General features: G+C 43.8%; 1 protein-coding gene across 3 annotated transcripts in view; it reads left to right on the forward strand.

Annotated features, from left to right (window-relative positions):
* CHDH (choline dehydrogenase) overlaps nt 1-18,510 on the forward strand; it is a 139,262-nt gene that overhangs the window by 64,921 nt on the left and 55,831 nt on the right. For all 3 annotated transcript variants that reach the window (XM_086939144.1, XM_086939142.1, XM_086939143.1), the window contains one exon: nt 15,701-16,483. In XM_086939144.1, coding sequence (XP_086795270.1) covers nt 15,766-16,483 — 718 coding nt within the window. In that variant the 5' untranslated portion in view covers nt 15,701-15,765. The remainder of the gene's footprint in view (nt 1-15,700; nt 16,484-18,510) is intronic.

Below are 18,510 nucleotides of genomic sequence, written 5' to 3' on the forward strand. Positions count from 1 at the left end.
CTAAAGAGTTTCTAATATATTGCAAAATATCAAGCTTGTACTTCATTGGTAAACATTTTTGGACCGAATTTTCTAACGGCTCCTTTCTCAGCAAAAGGCATGAAACACACTAAGCCGCTTCACTTAGCATCAACATTTTCATCCATATCCATTATTAAACAACATATGTATTATACTTTCACCATTGCAACTCATTTATATGTAATAGTGTTGTCTTATACATTTGTTTTCTTTATCTCATGTTTTAAAGCATGCTTGTACGATGCTTCTACTGCACTTGTCTCTGTATCAGGTGTCATTGTGTCTAACATGTGCAACCTGTACCTTCAATCTTTCCTGTCTTCTGTGTTGTGTACATGATTTTTAAAATCATTCTGCATCATTTGCATTATATTCTTTTGGACTGAATGTTGTCAAGGGATTGAGTTGGCAGAATAGTGCTTTATTTTATTGAAAGTTTAATTTATACATCATGGTTTTACTATTGATTGGCAAAACTAACAGTGATGATGGACGGAGTGTTGAACAATGCAAGCACTCACCCCCAGTCAACTGATCTGGGTTTAATCCATCATCATTCTTTAGCTCACTCCCCCACCCCAGTTCAGACATGGCCATATGCAAATCAGTCTGACCCTGTGCCTCATGGGAACAGTCCAGCCCGAACTGCCAAGCCATGTCTGCCCTGGACCTGAAACAAGCATCCTGGGACTGGTTTCTGGCTAATTAGCCATCATCAGGCAGGCTAGCTTGAATCCAGTGGCAAAGTAATCAAGAAACCAACGTCTGAGCATACACTGCCAACTTAGGGCGAACAAAGCAAAACCAAAGGGGATGATGGACGGAGTGTTGAACAATGCAAGCACTCACCCCCAGTCAACTGATCTGGGTTTAATCCATCATCATTCTTTAGCTCACTCCGCCATCCCAGTTCAGACATGGCCATATGCAAATCAGTCTGACCCTGTGCCTCATGGGAACAGCCCAGCCCGAACTGCCAAACCATGTCTTCCCTGGACTGGAAACAAGCATCCTGGGACCGGTTTCTGGCTAATCAGCCGTCATCAGCCAGGCTAGCTTGAATCCAGTGGCAGAGTGAGCAAGGGACCCACGTCTGGGCATACCCTGCCAAATTAGGACGAACAAAGCAAATCCAAAGGGGATGATTGACGGAGTGTTGAACAATGCAAGCACTCACCCCCAGACAACTGAGCTGGGTTTAATCCATCATCATTCTTTACTCACTCTGCTACCCCAGTTCAGATATGGCCATATACAAATCAGTCTGACCCTATGCCCATTACAATTTACAATTGATTGGAAAACATGTAAAGAACAAGACCTTTCATGATGCATTGAATTGACAGTTGAATATTTTGAAGTGGTCAGTTGCAATGTTCCCTCTAATTTTTTTCCTCTCTGTGCGGCAGTGTGGGGTCTCTGTGCGTTGCAACCATGGTTATGTGCGCCAGGAACCAGACCGTGCGTGTGGGTGCAGCGCCAAATATCACGCCAAACTCACGCTTAAACAAGTGAAAAGACTGCATTTTCACACATAAATCACCACGTTAAGGGTCTTATGGCAGGTTTGCAATTTAGACACACACCATTATATGAATTGGTTAACAGGCAAGTACACTTCGGGTTTAGAAAAGCACAAGACTCCAATGATAGTACCATTATAAGATTTTACTGCTGTAGATGTAATGTTACTTGTTGTATTGTATATCTGGATGCACAGACGGAAAGAAGCAACAAAATACCAGCCAGGCAGCACACTAGGCTAACCAGAGAGATTTCTAACTTGCGTGATAACTAAAAGAAAAGCAGAAAGTCAAAAAGAACGACGTGTGCTTTGCAGGTTGTTCAATTGGACTTTGGTCAGCCAACTTCAACTAGGCACAAGCCAGGCCGCCTTTAACACTGGTGGAGCCCTGTGCGACAATGTTTGTTGGCGCCCCCCAATGGCCACCTCTACCATGGATTCCCTCACTAGCACTCTTTAACAGCGGCCCTCAAGTCTCCAGAACCACTGGCTCTCTGATTCATTTAGTATTATACCACCACTCATACCAGTGTAGGGTGTCAGAGCACTTTACATAATACACACATTACACAGAGACAATCATAGGTGTGTAAATCAGTGTATTGGTAGTGTTACACCAGCTCCTAGTAGCACTATTGTGGACAGGGAAAGGGTGCAAGGTGGGACTTTCCCCTCTCAAGTTAAAATGGGACAAAGGAGCGATGGAGGACAAGTACCTTGAATTCGCTTATCGTGGAGCCCAGCTCCAGCAGGCAGGTCATTGGCTCGACAAGAGATAGTTGGGAAAAGAAGACCTTACTCGCAGGCACATTCAGAGACGCAGTTTTGGGGACACTCCTGATGTTCCACAATAGAGTTCCTGAGACTATGCACCATGTGGTCCAAATAGTATGCCCTCTATGGGAGAGAGCAATACGGGGAGTGTGCTTAGGGCGCCCTGTGCACCTGAGCTGGAGATAGTCATTGTTAGAACTTTTTCGCTCATAGTTCAGACCATGACCACCGATCGGTGGCGACAAGGGGTGTAACACACTGAGTGACCTGTACCCTGCTGCCCAGGGCAGGGACAGTTTTTTCATTATGCAAGGGCGGAGGCTCATTGCACACCTATATCAAGCACTGCGGACTGATAGGACGGTCCCAAACTTGAAAGTGGAGGATACTTGGCAACAGTTTAGCAAGAACCCTATCACTGCAGTGGAGTGGACTAGAGTACACAGGGGAGTGCATACGGTTTTGATTAATGCACAGTTCAAGCATATCCAATTTAATATTATCCATATTGCCTACCTCTCCCCTAAGAAGTTGCATTTCAACTATCCCGCTAGAGACCATGTAGGGTGGAACTTCTCACATGTTATGGAATTCTGGAAGGAGGTGCTGGAACAGCGTCACAGCAGGCCATGGGCTGGGCGATCTCCTTTGAAACTAAGCAATGCCTCATGAGTCTGGTACCCAAAACAAAAATGGGAAGATCAGTAGTACATTTGCTCTGTTGTGTTTAACTCTGGATAAGCTGTGCTTAGCTATTAGATGGCTGAGCTCAAGACGCCCCCTGGCAATAGACTAGCAGAATGATATGACTGAATAGGCGGCTGCAGAGGAGCTTTATATGAGAAAGGTACCACAGAATGAGAGACTGGCAGATGACCTGATTTCTTGGAGAGCTTTGATACACAACCTGAAAGAGCCTCAGGCTGATGCCTCCCCGAGTGGAGAGGCTGGAGAGAAACAGGGGTAGGCTGCTGACCAGACTAGGGAGATGTGATGGGTGACAGGGCCTGCACTGGGGGGAGCGGTGGGACTGGGCCAAACTCGATAGCCATGGAAATGCAAAGTGTGGGTCTTTCGGTAGCTCATGGGCCCTCCTGAAGAGTAATCTGTGTATCTGATGGAGCATTGGGATAGGGGGTAGGAAGTGTAAGGGGGGTAGTTTTATCTGTTGTTTACATGATTATACAGTTTGTACCGTAGTACAATATCTGTAGAGGGGAGTGAACTTTATAATACCAATCCTGGCTTGGAAAACTCCTGAAATATATAGTTTCTACATTGTTTCATTTTGCAATAAGAATAATATGCGTATTTAAGAAAGCAAAGATGGAAAAAAGGTACACGTGTCATTGGCAGCCTTGATTCTTGCTGCTGTAGAGAGGCCCAACCTTGAGAGATAGTTGAACGCAAACAAATAGATATAGAATAATGGCGCGCAAAATCAGAAAAATTAAAGTTTAAATTTCATAAATGGAAAAGCAGATGTCAACCAGATTTAACCTTTATTTTAAAAGAGAAAGATGATTCGAAATACAAACACAGTGAAAGCGAAATGGGAGGCTCACAAACGGATGCCATTTAAAGATTTAGCTAAGTTCAACTTAAAGTTCTACAGAAATCATGATTATATAACATGCACAATAAAAATCAGGTAGATTCCACTCTGCCCATCAACTACTTAATTTAAATCCTTCTCTATATCTTTATGGGCGGTGTGCCCCTCCGTTTGACAGCAGACTTAGAGTCGGTACACATGCGTCCACATTCATAAATTTGATTTATGTAAGAGCAGCCTTCAATAGATTGTGCTTTCTTTTGACATCATACAGTGTGGTTCTACTATCGCGCTACACCACAAGGTACTATGGAACAACTGGTTATTTAACATCTGGATTTCCTTTTGGCGATGACCATGATGGCAGACGCCAGGGCAATCCTTTTTCACACTCAAAATATCCGCAATTGAGAAATCTTCATTTTAAGTTGCTGCCATGTACTACTTACTGTCGAGCAGTTGCATGAATGTTTAAAAGTAAACGACAAAGTACAAGACACGAAACTTGCAACTGGTTTAAACCACAACAAGATATTGAAGAGACAAAAGGAAAATTCTCTGGTTAAAATGTTCGATTTGCTGCTTCATTGTTGCCTCTCAAGCAGGCTTCTTTATTCAATTTTCAAGCTGATACTTATCTGTAATAATTGTTCTAGAAATGCCATGAAAATCAGCTGGTACATTGTTGGTGTGTTTTTCCCCTAACATTTAGCAAGTCCAAAAGCACGACGTTTAGTGCTTTTGGACTTGCTAAATGTCTTCTCTTAAGGGAGCGCGGTTGGGGGCTGATTGTGAGCCATTGTGAAAATGTTTGTTAAATGCAGCGCATGACGGTGCTGCAATTAACAAATGTTTTCACAAAGGACCACAAACAGCCCGCAGCCACAGCCCATTAGTGCGGAGCTACTTCAATCTATGTTCTTTCCCCCAAACACGGAATTGCCGTTTTCGCGCCGCTCGCGTTTTAAACGCGGCGGCGCTAAAGCACTCACAGGATGTGTGCGCGCTTTCCTTGTGACTCTGCGCGCTCGGGGTCAGCAAGGTGCGCGCGCGTTACAGGGAACACTAGTCAGTTGTGACCTTATTGATTTCATTTCAAGACTGGAGGCTACCATTATGCATTACTGCCTTTAATGCCACTCCTGTAGCACCTTCAATGAACCTTACAACAATAACCTAAATCTGGACCTTAGAAGACTGTAGTCCATAAATAGACCCTTCACAGAACATTCCTCTTCTTTTAATAGCTGCTCCTGGAGAGATAAGTACCGTCTTTATATTTGAGAGTGTTTGTTAAAATATTGACTGTTGTACGTTTTAAACTGGTCAATTGTGACCTTATTGATTGTCTTTCTTTTTAATTGTTTAAAATGTTCTTGCTGAGCTGTGGTTTTAAATAACTAGAAACAATAAAAATGTACTTCTCCCACTTACTTGGTGCAGAAGTGGAAATTGTGGGAGCCGTAGGAGAGATGTTTTTACCGCTTACACAGTGCTGGTGGGGAAGCGGGTGGAAAAAGTTGCCAACAAAGCCACTGCTGACGTCAGTTGAATGTTTTGCGGAGTTGCCTCAGTGTGCAGCGTCGAGTAAAGGGGGTGGTTGCTAGACTGAAATCCAACAAGCCTTGGAAGTGGTAAGCTCATCAGAAAGTTATTTTGAGGTCCGATGGAAAACGGTAGCAACCTGAAACTTGGTGGAGGTAATATTAGTAAACTGATAAGAGAAGCACACAAGGAAAATGAAAAGAACAACAGGAAACAGTGTGCTACAGCCAATAGAAATTGAGGAAAAGAGCAAGCACAAGAACCAATCAAAAGCTAGGAAAGCAAGGGGGTGGAATGTAAGCCCCTTTTAAAATTGATATGAAATACAATAGATTTGACAAGCACATTGCAAGGCGTGTGTAGGTGAAACCTAAAAATGACAAAAGTCTTCCTCAGCTGTACAGACCCGGTAGCCCACCCTAGATGTGTGGCTAGCCTTCTTGGGGTGTACACCCCCTGAATACTTAATTTTCACGCCTCCCCGGGTAAAAATGTGCATGGGAACAGGAAGAACACTGTTTCCTCCTTTGAGAGGCATCCTGGTTGCATATCACAGGCTATGATACCTTTGAAGCTCAACGCTTTGATGTGCCACTTCACTAGCCATCCTGTCACGGTGTGTTGCATTTTTCTATTTACCGATGTGAAGTGGTTCAGGGAGCCTTACATAGGGAACATATTTCAGGAATGGTTTCGGAATGGCGATCCCCAATTTGAAACGAGACAGAGTTTTAAAACTAAGTTTCTATGCTTAAGAAGTTGTAGGAATGTGGAGAAATCAAAGTTTGAAAAGCTATGAGGCAGAGTAAAGTGAATTATTAACCCTATTCAGGGCAAAGGCAGAGCTGTGGACTAAGCGAAATATTTGTTGCTGCAGCAGGCAAGAAAATGATCAAACTAGGTGTGCCTGGCTGCCCTTGAGTGCCTTTAATACCCATGTATCTGAATAATGAGGGTTTACTGCTTTTGTTTTATTAACTATGAAGAGAAAAATGGTAGGCTTATAGATACGCCACCATTTAATGTTGTATGCACTTGGACATATGAAGGAGTACATTCTGACTGATAAAGCAGAGGGGTGCATGTTAATTGTACTTTGGAAATAACAGAATGCACAACATATTTGACACAGCCTTTATAATCTTAAACAATTTTTGTAAGTGAAAAGGGGCATAAATTGTGACGTGGCACTCCTGGTGCAAGTTCTGCCCAGGCTCACGTAAATAATGGATCCAAGCTGGCAACTGAGTGGACAACCATGGTATTTGAAGCATATTGCACCAATGGAAGCTGAAGAGAAGGGCCAGGAGTCTACTTTGAAATCCATGGAATGCAGGTGTCCCCCATCAACAATCTTTCAGCTCGAACAAAAGCAAACAGCTTAACTTTAACAAGCATTTGCAATGCAATAGGCCTTGCATTTGTGAGAGTTAAAGCTATTGGCATTGTAAATGACAATGCCTTTTATTTATCTGTTTTGATAATTAGCACATAAATAAAAGGCATTGTCATTTACAATAGCTCAAACTCTTGTATATGCTTGTTAGACCTGGCATCTTTGGCGTGGTTACCCGTCTTTTTGCCTCTGCCTCCTGTATTTTTGACGCTGTGCTGGATTTCATTTTTGCTGGTTTAGATGCGTTGGCACTTTGCCACTGCTGATCAGTGTCAAAGTGCAAGTGCTCCCTGTATAATTTGTGATTGCAATTGGTTATCCATGATTGGCATATTTGTCTCACCAATAAGTCCCTAGTAAAGTGCACTGAGTTTGCCAGGGCTGGTGAAACAAATGCTACTAGTGGGCCTGCAGCACCGATTGTGCCACCCACATGAGTAGCCCTAAAATTGTGTCTCAGGCCTGCCACCGTTCCCTTTCTGTACACATTGGTCACCCCTATGGAAGGCCCAAGGTACCCCCTTGGGTAGGGTGCAGTGTATGTGAAAGGTAGAGCATGTACTAGTGCAGGTGACATGCTCTGGTAGTGAATGACAGCCATTTTTGTTTTTCATTATTGTAAGGTAGGACATAAAAGTCTGGTATCCCTGAACTCAGAATTTAATAATGCATCCTTTAGGAAGGGTGGTTTTTAAATCCTGTGTTTGAGAACAGCACTGTTTGTGAATTGACTGTCTGGTCTGAGAATGACAGGGGCTGGGGAGCCCCCAGGAGGCTGGCTGAGTCGGCCCTAGGCTGAATGACTGCATCTGCATCTTGAGTGGTGGGAAGGGATAGCACCTGGGCCTGATAGGGCTGTGCCTGCCTTCCACAATGCTGGCTCCACCTCCTGCCGGGCGGCTGACGACCCTGCCCCTCACTCTGAAAGGAAAGGAGAAGCCAGGAAAACAAAGTGCTCAAGGAACACCCAGAATTGGTTCAGACTAGGCATGGGCGGAAAATCCGTTCCGCTCGCGGATTTTGCGGATTTTCGGGAAATCCGCAATCCGCGAGATTTGCGAATCTCCCGCAAAATCCGCAAATCCGCGAGCAGCGGATTTTGCTCGCACTGCTCGCACTGTTCGCGTGAGTTCGCGCCCCGCGAATAAGTGCAAAATTGCAGAAATACGATCTTAGCAAAACTGAAAGTAACTACTTACCAGGTTCAAAAGTTCAGGCTCATCATTAGTAGCCATTTCCTGTAGTGCTTCCTGAGGGGCCCCTCCAGAGTTCAGTTGCCAGTTGAAACTATTATGTGACCCTGCTCTGAACCTCAGAATAGTTACACATATGCCACAAAGGTCCTGAATTACAGCTAAGGGAGACAAGCAGGAGCCAGGCTGGAAGTTAAAATCCATTAATCAGCCCCTAATTCATTATTGTCAGTTGGGGCAGGGCAGGTGTTGTAACTAATTTTGCAACAATGAAAGCACTTAGCAAGTGCAAAAGATCACTAATCAGGGCGCACTAAGGAAGCAGGTGCCAGCTAAAAAAATATTCTGTGACACATTAATCAGCCCCAAATTAATTCAGGTCACTTGAGGCAGGGAAGGTGTGCTTTGCTTTGCCGAAAATAATGTACACTGGACAACCAGAGGGTGTGGTGATGAAACAGAGGGTGGCATGGGTGGGCCAGAGGGTGGCATGAGTAGTCAGAGAGTGGCAGTGGTGACAGAGAGTGGCAGTGATGAAGAAGAGTGTCCCAAACAGGCTGGACACGTAGAAACAACAAGTTCGCAAAACTTGCGACCCGACAGGTAAGTTCGCAAATTGCGAAATTGTAAAAACCCTCGCGAACTGGCAGAAACACGGGCGAACACACAAAAAAAAAAATTCGCGGGAATTCGCGGATTTTGCGGATTGCGAATCCGCAAATCCGCAAAATTCGCGAACGCGAGATCTGCAAAATTCGCTCATGCTTAGTTCAGACCGAGCTCCGAGCCCTCCTGCACAAAAGGAACAAATACTTTTAGGGGTATAAGTACAGGACCCCTGACTACAGAAAATTAGATCATCAAGAAGGAACCTCTGCTAAGGAGAAAGCTGGAAGGCTGAAGAAGGAAGACTGTCCTGTTTCTTTGCTGGACTGACCTGCAGCTTCTTTGCTGCCAAGGAGAAGGGGAGGTATTTGCTTTGTGCTGTGTCCCCTTGCTTGAAGGAATCTCCAAGGCCCAGAATAAGAGCTGGCTCCCTGTTAAGAAGTTGTACCTGTGTTGGGAAGCTGGAAACTAAGATTTTAAGAACTTTCTGCAAGTTTTCACGCATTGCTCGCTTGCGGAGCGCATCCCTGTCAGCGTGAGGAAATTACCACCGCCGCGAAGGCCGAGATTGTCGCAGCGCCTGTTGCCTCTGCCAGAGTCGTCGCATCCTTCGTTTGCGGGAAGCACCAGACCGGTGCCGGAAGATTACCATAGCTGCGAGTATCGTCGCAGAGCCTGTCGTCACTGGGTGAGATTGTCACTCCGCTTGCTTGCGGACCGCATCACTTCCCTGCGAGAGTCGTCGCAAAGCCATCGCATCGAGGGGTCGCGAGAGGAGAAGTTCGCCGCTGAGCCGTGCATCGTCGTTGCACCGGAGATCGTCGCTGCCCCAAAGATAGTCCCATCGTACCTTTTGCGAGCCGCTTCCACTGAAACCTGTGCACCGGAATCCATGCAAGGTATGGAATCCCTCCCCATACAGACCGAAGTCACCGCCACACGCCCGCTGCGTCCAGCGGGGTTGTCGCATCGCCTCCCCAGGGTCCAGCGGGGGTGACGCATCGCTTGCTTTTCAATGCTACAGCTTTCACTTGGAACTTTTGTCGCATCTAAAGGTACTGTTGGCCAAAACGTGACGCAACTGTGGATTATTTTGCCGCAACCTTTAAGAACACTTTTGAAACCATATTCTTGAACTGTGTATGTTGGATTTTTGTTGTTTTGGTCTTGTGTAGTTAAGATTAAATACCTTTATTTTTCTAAACTGTTGTGGAGTCAGTTTGTGGTGTTTTCACTGTGTTACTGTGAGTGTCAATAAGCCTGACTGCCCGTGCCAAGCTACCAAGGGGGTGAGCAGGGGCGATCTGAAGAGTGTTTTCTTCTTACCCTGACTAGAAGCAAGGGTCCCTATATGGACAGTGGCACCTACCTCTGCCAACTAGAGACCCCCAGTTCTAACAATGCGTAACCTATTTCATTTCAAAGAAGCAGCCGCCTTTGCTTCAGGCTGCTTGGAAAGTGAACGTGCATGGTGTGCTGAATGGTGCAGGGTAGCATGTCGTGCCTGCAGTAGGAGAAACTCATTAAAGAAAATAGTGCTTACAGGCTAAATAAGACATACAGTGTAACAACAGAAGTAAAAGGGCTAGTCCTCATGGGAGGTTACAAATGAAGACAGGGTAATACTGAAGAGGGACTAACAAGCCTAATAATGAATCAGAAGCCGACATTTATAAAGAACAATGACACAAGCCAATGAAAAATATGGGCTGAGCTTCAATTCAAGTTCATACTTTAATACAGCATGCCTCGCAGAGCAGCTCATGTGCTGCGCAGACTCGACTTAAAAACCAATCGTGAAGGATATACTACCCTGAAACGTGCAATGTCGGCATGCAAACTGACGATCATCTTCAAACGTTCTGATCACTGAAGCATTACACTTTCATGTCTATCTAATACTATGATAAGATCAAGCTGTTTCCTTGTGGCAGATAAGCAGATTGCTACCAAAAAAGCAACTGCATGCCCTGATACCTAATCAGTCTGCCTACCACAAAACCTTTTGATCCCAACACACTAAATGATGTTCTTTCCTTTACTAATAGACTCCAAGAACATGTGACGGGACAGTCCACAACAAATGTTGTACTGGCGCGGGTAAAACATTGCCTCTCTGAAAAATAGAGGCAGGATTGACCACACTCAAATAAAATTAAGAAGCTTAGCAAACTAAAACTGTGGCCCTGGATAAAAGAGGCGCTAGTCCTCTGATACAGAGAACAGGGGAACCGGGCAAAGACAGACTACTGGGATACTAGTAACAAGAGCATATAACCGCTGCAGAGCGAGTTACCGATGGTGATCTCACAACTAAAACCCTTCTTGTAAAGTTGCACTTTTTCCAAATTAAGGTAATCCTAAAACACGTTCACCAATGCAGTTATCCACATTCACCCCAAACACTACACCAACTAACACATTCAACAAACCCCTAGGAAAGTAGAGCAGCATTTTGCACAGCTTAAGTTCTACCAAGCGGACGAACCAGTTGATCCATCTGAAATGGGTTAGATGGTGGGTCATGTTACCCGCAACTTCACTGCAGTGCACCTTGTAGAAAGAATCCTAAAACAGCTCTTCCTCACTCAGGTTTGGCCAGCTGGTCGAAAAGAGCTATTTCTATTCAGGACACAACTGCAGAGGAAATCTTACATCTTACACAGTCGTGTACTCTGGCTAAACCGAGCACAGTCTATCCACTGACACTCCCATAGAAAAACCTCAGTGGACAAACCCACATTCACCCACACTTATGTCTGCAACTTTGAAGCCGCGCAGTAAATAAAACTACTTCAGAATCTAATAGCATTGCTTGCCCTTTGCTAAAGTTCTTGTGTAGCTTGTCCCAAATGTAATTCCTTACCAAAAAATAAAGGGAAAGTATCTGGCAGGCAAGTTCAGGAGGATTCCACATCATTTTTACACGACGCCCAATGGCTTTTAGGATCTAAAATACAGTGGTGAACTTACATGGCGGGGACCTGTTCGGACAAGGCAACAGCTTGCCCAACATTTTGGTCTACCTCTGTGATGTGCTGGGTGCCACACTGGCTCGGATTTTAGACATCACCTGAAAAGAACCATCCGCCTCAATTGTTGGCCTTTGGGAGCCTTTTGGAATCTAATGGGGACTTGAGGCACGAAGCTCTCTTCAAAATTGGCCACTCTTAACCCAGGGTGAGATTGTCAAATTTGGCACTTAAAAGCTCACACAGGTTCTACTCGCATAACGAACTGTTACAGCTGTTCTAGTAGAAATGACACTTGTTTGGCTTAAAGATATAACAGTAGGCCTTATCCCTTCCATGAAAACGTTGCGTGGATTTCTGCTCATGTCACCATCTTCATTAATGGGCCAATCCACTGTGAGAACACTCTTGCATTGCAAGCAAGTACTTAATTCATTTGTTCAAGCTTGGTCTGTAGTATGTAAGTAAACCCAGTAGGAGAAATCCAAACGCACACCCACCCACCAAGCGGTGTACTTACAGCTTAACATCCCCCACACAACACAGCACTGATATGCCTCCCAGTGGGCTGTTGTGTTGCTTTCAGTAACACTTGTCACGAATACACACCACGCACAGACATGCACACAGCTAGCAACAACAGGCCCAGACGCTGGGAAAAGGGTATGTCACCTGCATTAGAGAGTTACATGGAATAGGTAATTACCCCATGGCTGACCTCTCGGGCACCAACATCACACCCACAATTTACTGAACATTACACCACCAGCCTACCAAATATTATCGTAGGATGACACACATTTGTTATAATATTGTCTGCAGCTCAGTGTATTTATAATCAAATGTCCACTGTTGGGACCTGTGTTTGATACATGGCCACAGGTTCAAATCCCTCCGGCTCCACTCTGCCTTTCGCCTTTCTGAGGTTGATAAAATGAGTGCTATTGAGTTGGGTATTAATAAACATCTGTCATTCAGCGCCAAAATGCCAATGGGTGAATGTGCATTTTACAAATACACATTATGTTTTGTTAAATGTGTCTAAAAGGTTCCCACATGTACCCACTGACATTTTTTTCAAACCACAGGTACAGGCTGTTGACTGACCCCATGCAGGAGTTCCCCGGTTTTCGGCCGAAAGCATTAACCTGCTGCTACTTGCAGTTTAACTTTATCTGTTATAAGTGTACACATACAAGTTCAAGCAGGCTTAGTACTGTTGGCCAAAAGGGTTGGGCTGGGTTAAAAATCATTCTATTGAAATGCAGTCAGTTAATCTTCAAGAGCTTCAGTGTGAAGTTTGCTCAAGTTGTTTGAAATACTTATGTTGATGCTCTGCCTATGTTTTCCTTCACTTTGACTCAATGCATTATGACATTACAGTTGATAGAAAGACGACTGCAGTAGACCCAAAACAAAATCCAGCTTCTCTTGTTACATGTCTCATTGCGCCTGCATTTGGAGAATAACATTCTTTGGGATCATCTTGAACCACCATCCAAAATAAACATATTCCATAGACCTCCATTTGCCCACCCTTCCACCAAACCTCTGCCACCCGCTTATACATTTTCAGAGACTTGGCAATTGCCACCTTGTGCATCATCACTTTCCTTCACAGGCTTCCTTTCAAGAAGGGGTCTGAACTGGTCTTCTGCGTGGTGTATTTGGAATCTTTCTTGTCTTTCAATATATGTTTATTTTTCTTGGATCTTGTAGATGTGAAAATCTGTGTATCTACACTAGCTTGTGAAGGGCGACCTCATGGGTGGGGGGCGGCTTATGAGGGTCGATTGGATTGGGGGTATGGGTACAGAGTAAAGAAGCAGAAGGTTTCACTCCTGTTATGATTATTGTCTTGGAAAGGTTCACAATTGATTTGTGATGTACTGTCCGTCTAATGCTAAACTACAGTTTAACACCTGGTTGTAGTAAAACCGTTCTGCACTGAACACACCCAAAGGATGCTACTAAGGTTGATGGCAACGTCCTCAGAAGGCATTCTACTGCATGCTCCCAAAAACCTACATATGAAGATTTTGTTTTTTAAGCTTTGTCCAGCTTGCAATCTCTTTAATGTTTTCAATTTTAGAGATGTACCATTACCCCCTTTGTGCCCTAAAATGCCTTTAGAATGCAGGTGCACTAAGAAGAATAGTTTAACCTTCCGCTGCGATTGCTTGTATGAGTGACCAGCGATTGCTTGTATGAGTGACCATGCAACTATCAGGCAGCCAGCCTCTCTTCCGATTCTGGGATGATCTAGCATTCCTAACCCGATAGTTAAGGATGTTGGAGCAGATGCCTCATCTCATGTTTCAGTTAAGGTGAACAGTCTATTAAATTAAGAAGTTTGTCCTCCACGTAGTGCGTGTAGTGTCTGGATTTCTCACCTCTTTTCCCTAATTCTGACACAGAGATGTTACAGACATGCTTTTCTTTGTTTCTCATTACCATTGTCTTGCAGTTGCTTATTACCAGTCACAATGTTGTCCTACCTCCCACCATCAGAGATGTTACAGGGATGCTTTTCTTTGTTTCTCATTACCATTGTCTTGCAGTTGCTTATTACCAGTCACAATGTTGTCCTATCTCCCACCATCAGAGATGTTACAGGCATGCTTTTCTTTGTTTCTCATTACCATTGTCTTGCAGTTGGTTATTACCAGTCACAATGTTGTCCTACCTCCCACCATCAGAGATGTTACAGGGATGCTTTTCTTTGTTTCTCATTACCATTGTCTTGCAGTTGCTTATTACCAGTCACAATGTTGTCCTACCTCCCACCATCAGAGATGTTACAGGGATGCTTTTCTTTGTTTCTCATTACCATTGTCTTGCAGTTGGTTATTACCAGTCACAATGTTGTCCTACCTCCCACCATCAGAGATGTTACAGGGATGCTTTTCTTTGTTTCTCATTACCATTGTCTTGCAGTTGCTTATTACCAGTCACAATGTTGTCCTATCTCCCACCATCAGAGATGTTACAGGGATGCTTTTCTTTGTTTCTCATTACCATTGTCTTGCAGTTGCTTATTACCAGTCACAATGTTGTCCTATCTCCCACCATCAGAGATGTTACAGGCATGCTTTTCTTTGTTTCTCATTACCATTGTCTTGCAGTTGGTTATTACCAGTCACAATGTTGTCCTACCTCCCACCATCAGAGATGTTACAGGGATGCTTTTCTTTGTTTCTCATTACCATTGTCTTGCAGTTGCTTATTACCAGTCACAATGTTGTCCTACCTCCCACCATCAGAGATGTTACAGGGATGCTTTTCTTTGTTTCTCATTACCATTGTCTTGCAGTTGGTTATTACCAGTCACAATGTTGTCCTACCTCCCACCATCAGAGATGTTACAGGGATGCTTTTCTTTGTTTCTCATTACCATTGTCTTGCAGTTGCTTATTACCAGTCACAATGTTGTCCTACCTCCCACCATCAGAGATGTTACAGGGATGCTTTTCTTTGTTTCTCATTACCATTGTCTTGCAGTTGGTTATTACTAGTCACAGTGTTGTCCTACCTCCCACCATCTCATTGTTTATGCCATATTTCCAACTTGTTGAAGGTGAAATTGGAATCCATTCCTCTTATTAACACTTTGCTGCCCTCCTGCAACACACACATTTTGGGTCTGCACGTTGAGTCTGTTTTGACTGTGCCCACTGAGTCCACAAATATTATATCCCATAACTGAGGCATCTTTTGCTCTGTCACCTTCTCACCCTTCATTGGGATCCATTACTTGATGTGTTGTGCTGTATATGTGTCAGTTGTGTGTATTAAAGGCTGTTTAGGTATGTGTTGTGCTGTTTATCTTCACAGATTCTCTCTCTCACTTTCTTAGACTCGATGTGAAGTTCTTTAGTACATACAAAAAATGCTGGAACTTGAGTCTGTGGTCTCAACCGCTTCTCATATTTAGCCTGGTCTACTCATTATTGTAACCCGTTTACATACATCTAAAGGCTTACCAGAGCTTTGTAATCATTATTACAATTTGTTATTTTTGTTTGAATAGTGATGCATACACCATTAGAGAAAGTCAGACATTTTTTTAGCATCTTGCTATTTCTAGTCTAATTGGGATTTTTCATGTTTTAGGTAAACCCTCCATCAAGATTTGGGGGTGAGAGCGGTGGAAGACCAAAAGATAGACATAATTGAAGATGTTGCATTTTTGCACAGCAGTTCTCAAATGCTGTACTCGCGTGGTCAGCAGGTTCCATCGAATAAAGCACAGTAGTCACACGTTCCAGAGGATCAGTGCCTATGCAACGCAAAGCTCTGACAATAAAGACTCTTACACATACGTCATAGTTGGAGCCGGCTCTGCTGGTTGTGTTTTAACAAACCGTCTATCCGAAGACCCAGATAATTCAGTATTTCTTTTGGAAGCAGGTCCTAAAGACACTTTTCTAGGTAGCAAACGATTATTATGGAAAATTCATATGCCGGCAGCCTTAGTGTATAATCTCTGTGATGACAGATACAATTGGTATTACCAGACAACACCACAGAAACATATGGATAACCGAGTTATGTACTGGCCCAGAGGACGAGTATGGGGTGGCTCCTCTTCCCTCAATGCCATGGTATATATACGCGGACATGCTGAGGACTACAATCGATGGGAACGAGAAGGTGCCATTGGATGGGACTATGACCATTGTTTACCTTATTTTAAGAAGGCACAAACTCATGAGCTGGGCCCCAACTTATACAGAGGTGGAAGTGGACCCTTACACGTCACACGAGGTAAAACAAATCATCCTCTTCATCGTGCTTTTATTGAGGCTGGTCAGCAAGCGGGATATCCTTTTACTGATGACATGAATGGATTTCAGCAAGAAGGATTTGGATGGATGGATATGACTATACACAAAGGTAAGCCCAAACTTATTCCCTTTTACTAACTGTATGTGGTTACAGCAACTTATTTCAGGAAAGTTCAACCAGAGGCATGCATCTATCAAGCCGTATATACGAGTCTCAGTACATAGCATGAGTTGTGGTAGAATTCCTTTTAATTCTGATTTACAGGGGACAAATTAATCAAGTTCCTTAATTTTCAGCTGATTCAACTAATTGAATTCCCCTCATCCTAACAGGAACATAGATGTTTGTGGTCTCCACTCCTTTAGACTCTGAAGTAAGAAAAGGGAGAATCTCAATTTGTTTGTCCAAAGTACCCCCTACAGCTGACGACCCTTGTGCATTGCCCAGCTATCGGAAGTAGGATACTCCTTGGCGGGTCTGTTCTTATTAAACCGAATATAAACTGCTTTCAATTTAGAATGACCTTATTGGATGCCAAAAATGTGAACTATTATATATGAGACTACATATCACATCATGAAAGGGAGCCAGCTAGCCGAGTTACTAATCTTGTGATGCCCCTCACACTGATGAGTTGGGAAACCCTTTAGTTTTTAAAAAGAACCCTCACCCACTAGCACTAGTTAGTGGCATGCTTTATCATAGGATTACCACCTGAGAAGGCTAGCTCAACTGGTTGTTGACTGACGCGTTTTTCTGAGTCATTTTTCCTGCACATTTTCCAGCAGTTTTCCTACATCCTCTCTCCCATCAGTTTCTTCACTAACTTCCCATAACCTTTTCTCTGTTACTGTCTCCTAGTTACTAAAAAAACTTGTCGTCGACACTCAATCCTTCCCTTTCATACTTTCTGTACCTACTACATTCTCTGAGTCTTTGTCATTTTTCCCTCCCTCGTTCTCCATTCTTTAGTTGCTGGGCCCATTCATGGAGTCTGTAAGGAAGTCACCTGTATAGTTCAGTTCTCTCATTCAGCTGGGTTTTATGCGTGATGCTAACAAAGGTATGCATTTCCATAAACCTAGGTGCCATGTGGGACCATGCAAGGCCTAATACCAGATTGCTGCTAGTCTTACAGGTCGAGTGTGTTCATTTATGAAAATGATTGCCTATTTAATTGGCACCATGAAATGCACATAGTGTTTGGGTTGAGTCATTCATATGTAAGAGACTTGAATAGGTGTCCTAACTCTATCACCCTTTCAGATACAAGAGTAATATTTTACTTACCCGAACCCAGCCCTGCCAGTTTCTCTGAGTGGACTGACAGTGGCCAGAACCAAATTCTTTTTCGTTGACTGGTCTACCATGAGATTTAATCTGACCTAGCCCTACCAGCTTTCTAGAGGCAAATTCATTGCATGATTAATCCTTGTCAAGTACTACTGGCCTTTCATAGGTGACCATGGTTGTTGACTGTCAGACTTGCCAGCGGTATTGCACCTCACCTCCGAGGCGGCCGACTGGGCTCCAAGCATTTCCTCGTGGTTTGCCGGCATCCTGGTATGTTCAATCACTTTGCAGTGGAGTCATCTGCGGATCCACTTCTGGTTATAAAAGCTCACAGTTTGCTTATTGGGCAGTTGGTAGGACGGAATTTGTGCATCTTGGTCTCAGGTCGGGCTGGTGGTTAATCTCTAGTGTTCACTGGGTGAATGGTGACTTGTACCAAACGTGCAGCTATTTAAAAACACAACAATGACAGACTAATATCCTGAGAGGCATAACATGGGCGCCTTTTTAAAATATATTTTTTAACATTATTGGTCTTCAGTTTTTCTTCTCCCCAATCAATACAGTGATAAGTTTAAGCACAGAATTAAGTTCTAGGCAAAATACTGTTAAACGTTAGAATGCTATTTTTTCATGTGTCTTTTGTGGGTTCGGATGGCACATTCTGTGAACAGCAATCCCCACCCTGAAGCTGCCCTGGGATTTGTGCTAATATCAGTCCCTGATTTGAGGCATATCATACCACATCTCAGTTGAAATACATAGTGTGTGGGCCTGCTGGGCTACTATGGAATAACGTCGTAAAGCTGATATGAATGTTGATGTCCCTGCATGCTTTGTTT

Source organism: Lissotriton vulgaris, chromosome 9 (assembly GCF_964263255.1).
Source record: "Lissotriton vulgaris chromosome 9, aLisVul1.2, whole genome shotgun sequence".
Classification (NCBI taxonomy): Eukaryota; Metazoa; Chordata; class Amphibia; order Caudata; family Salamandridae; genus Lissotriton; species Lissotriton vulgaris.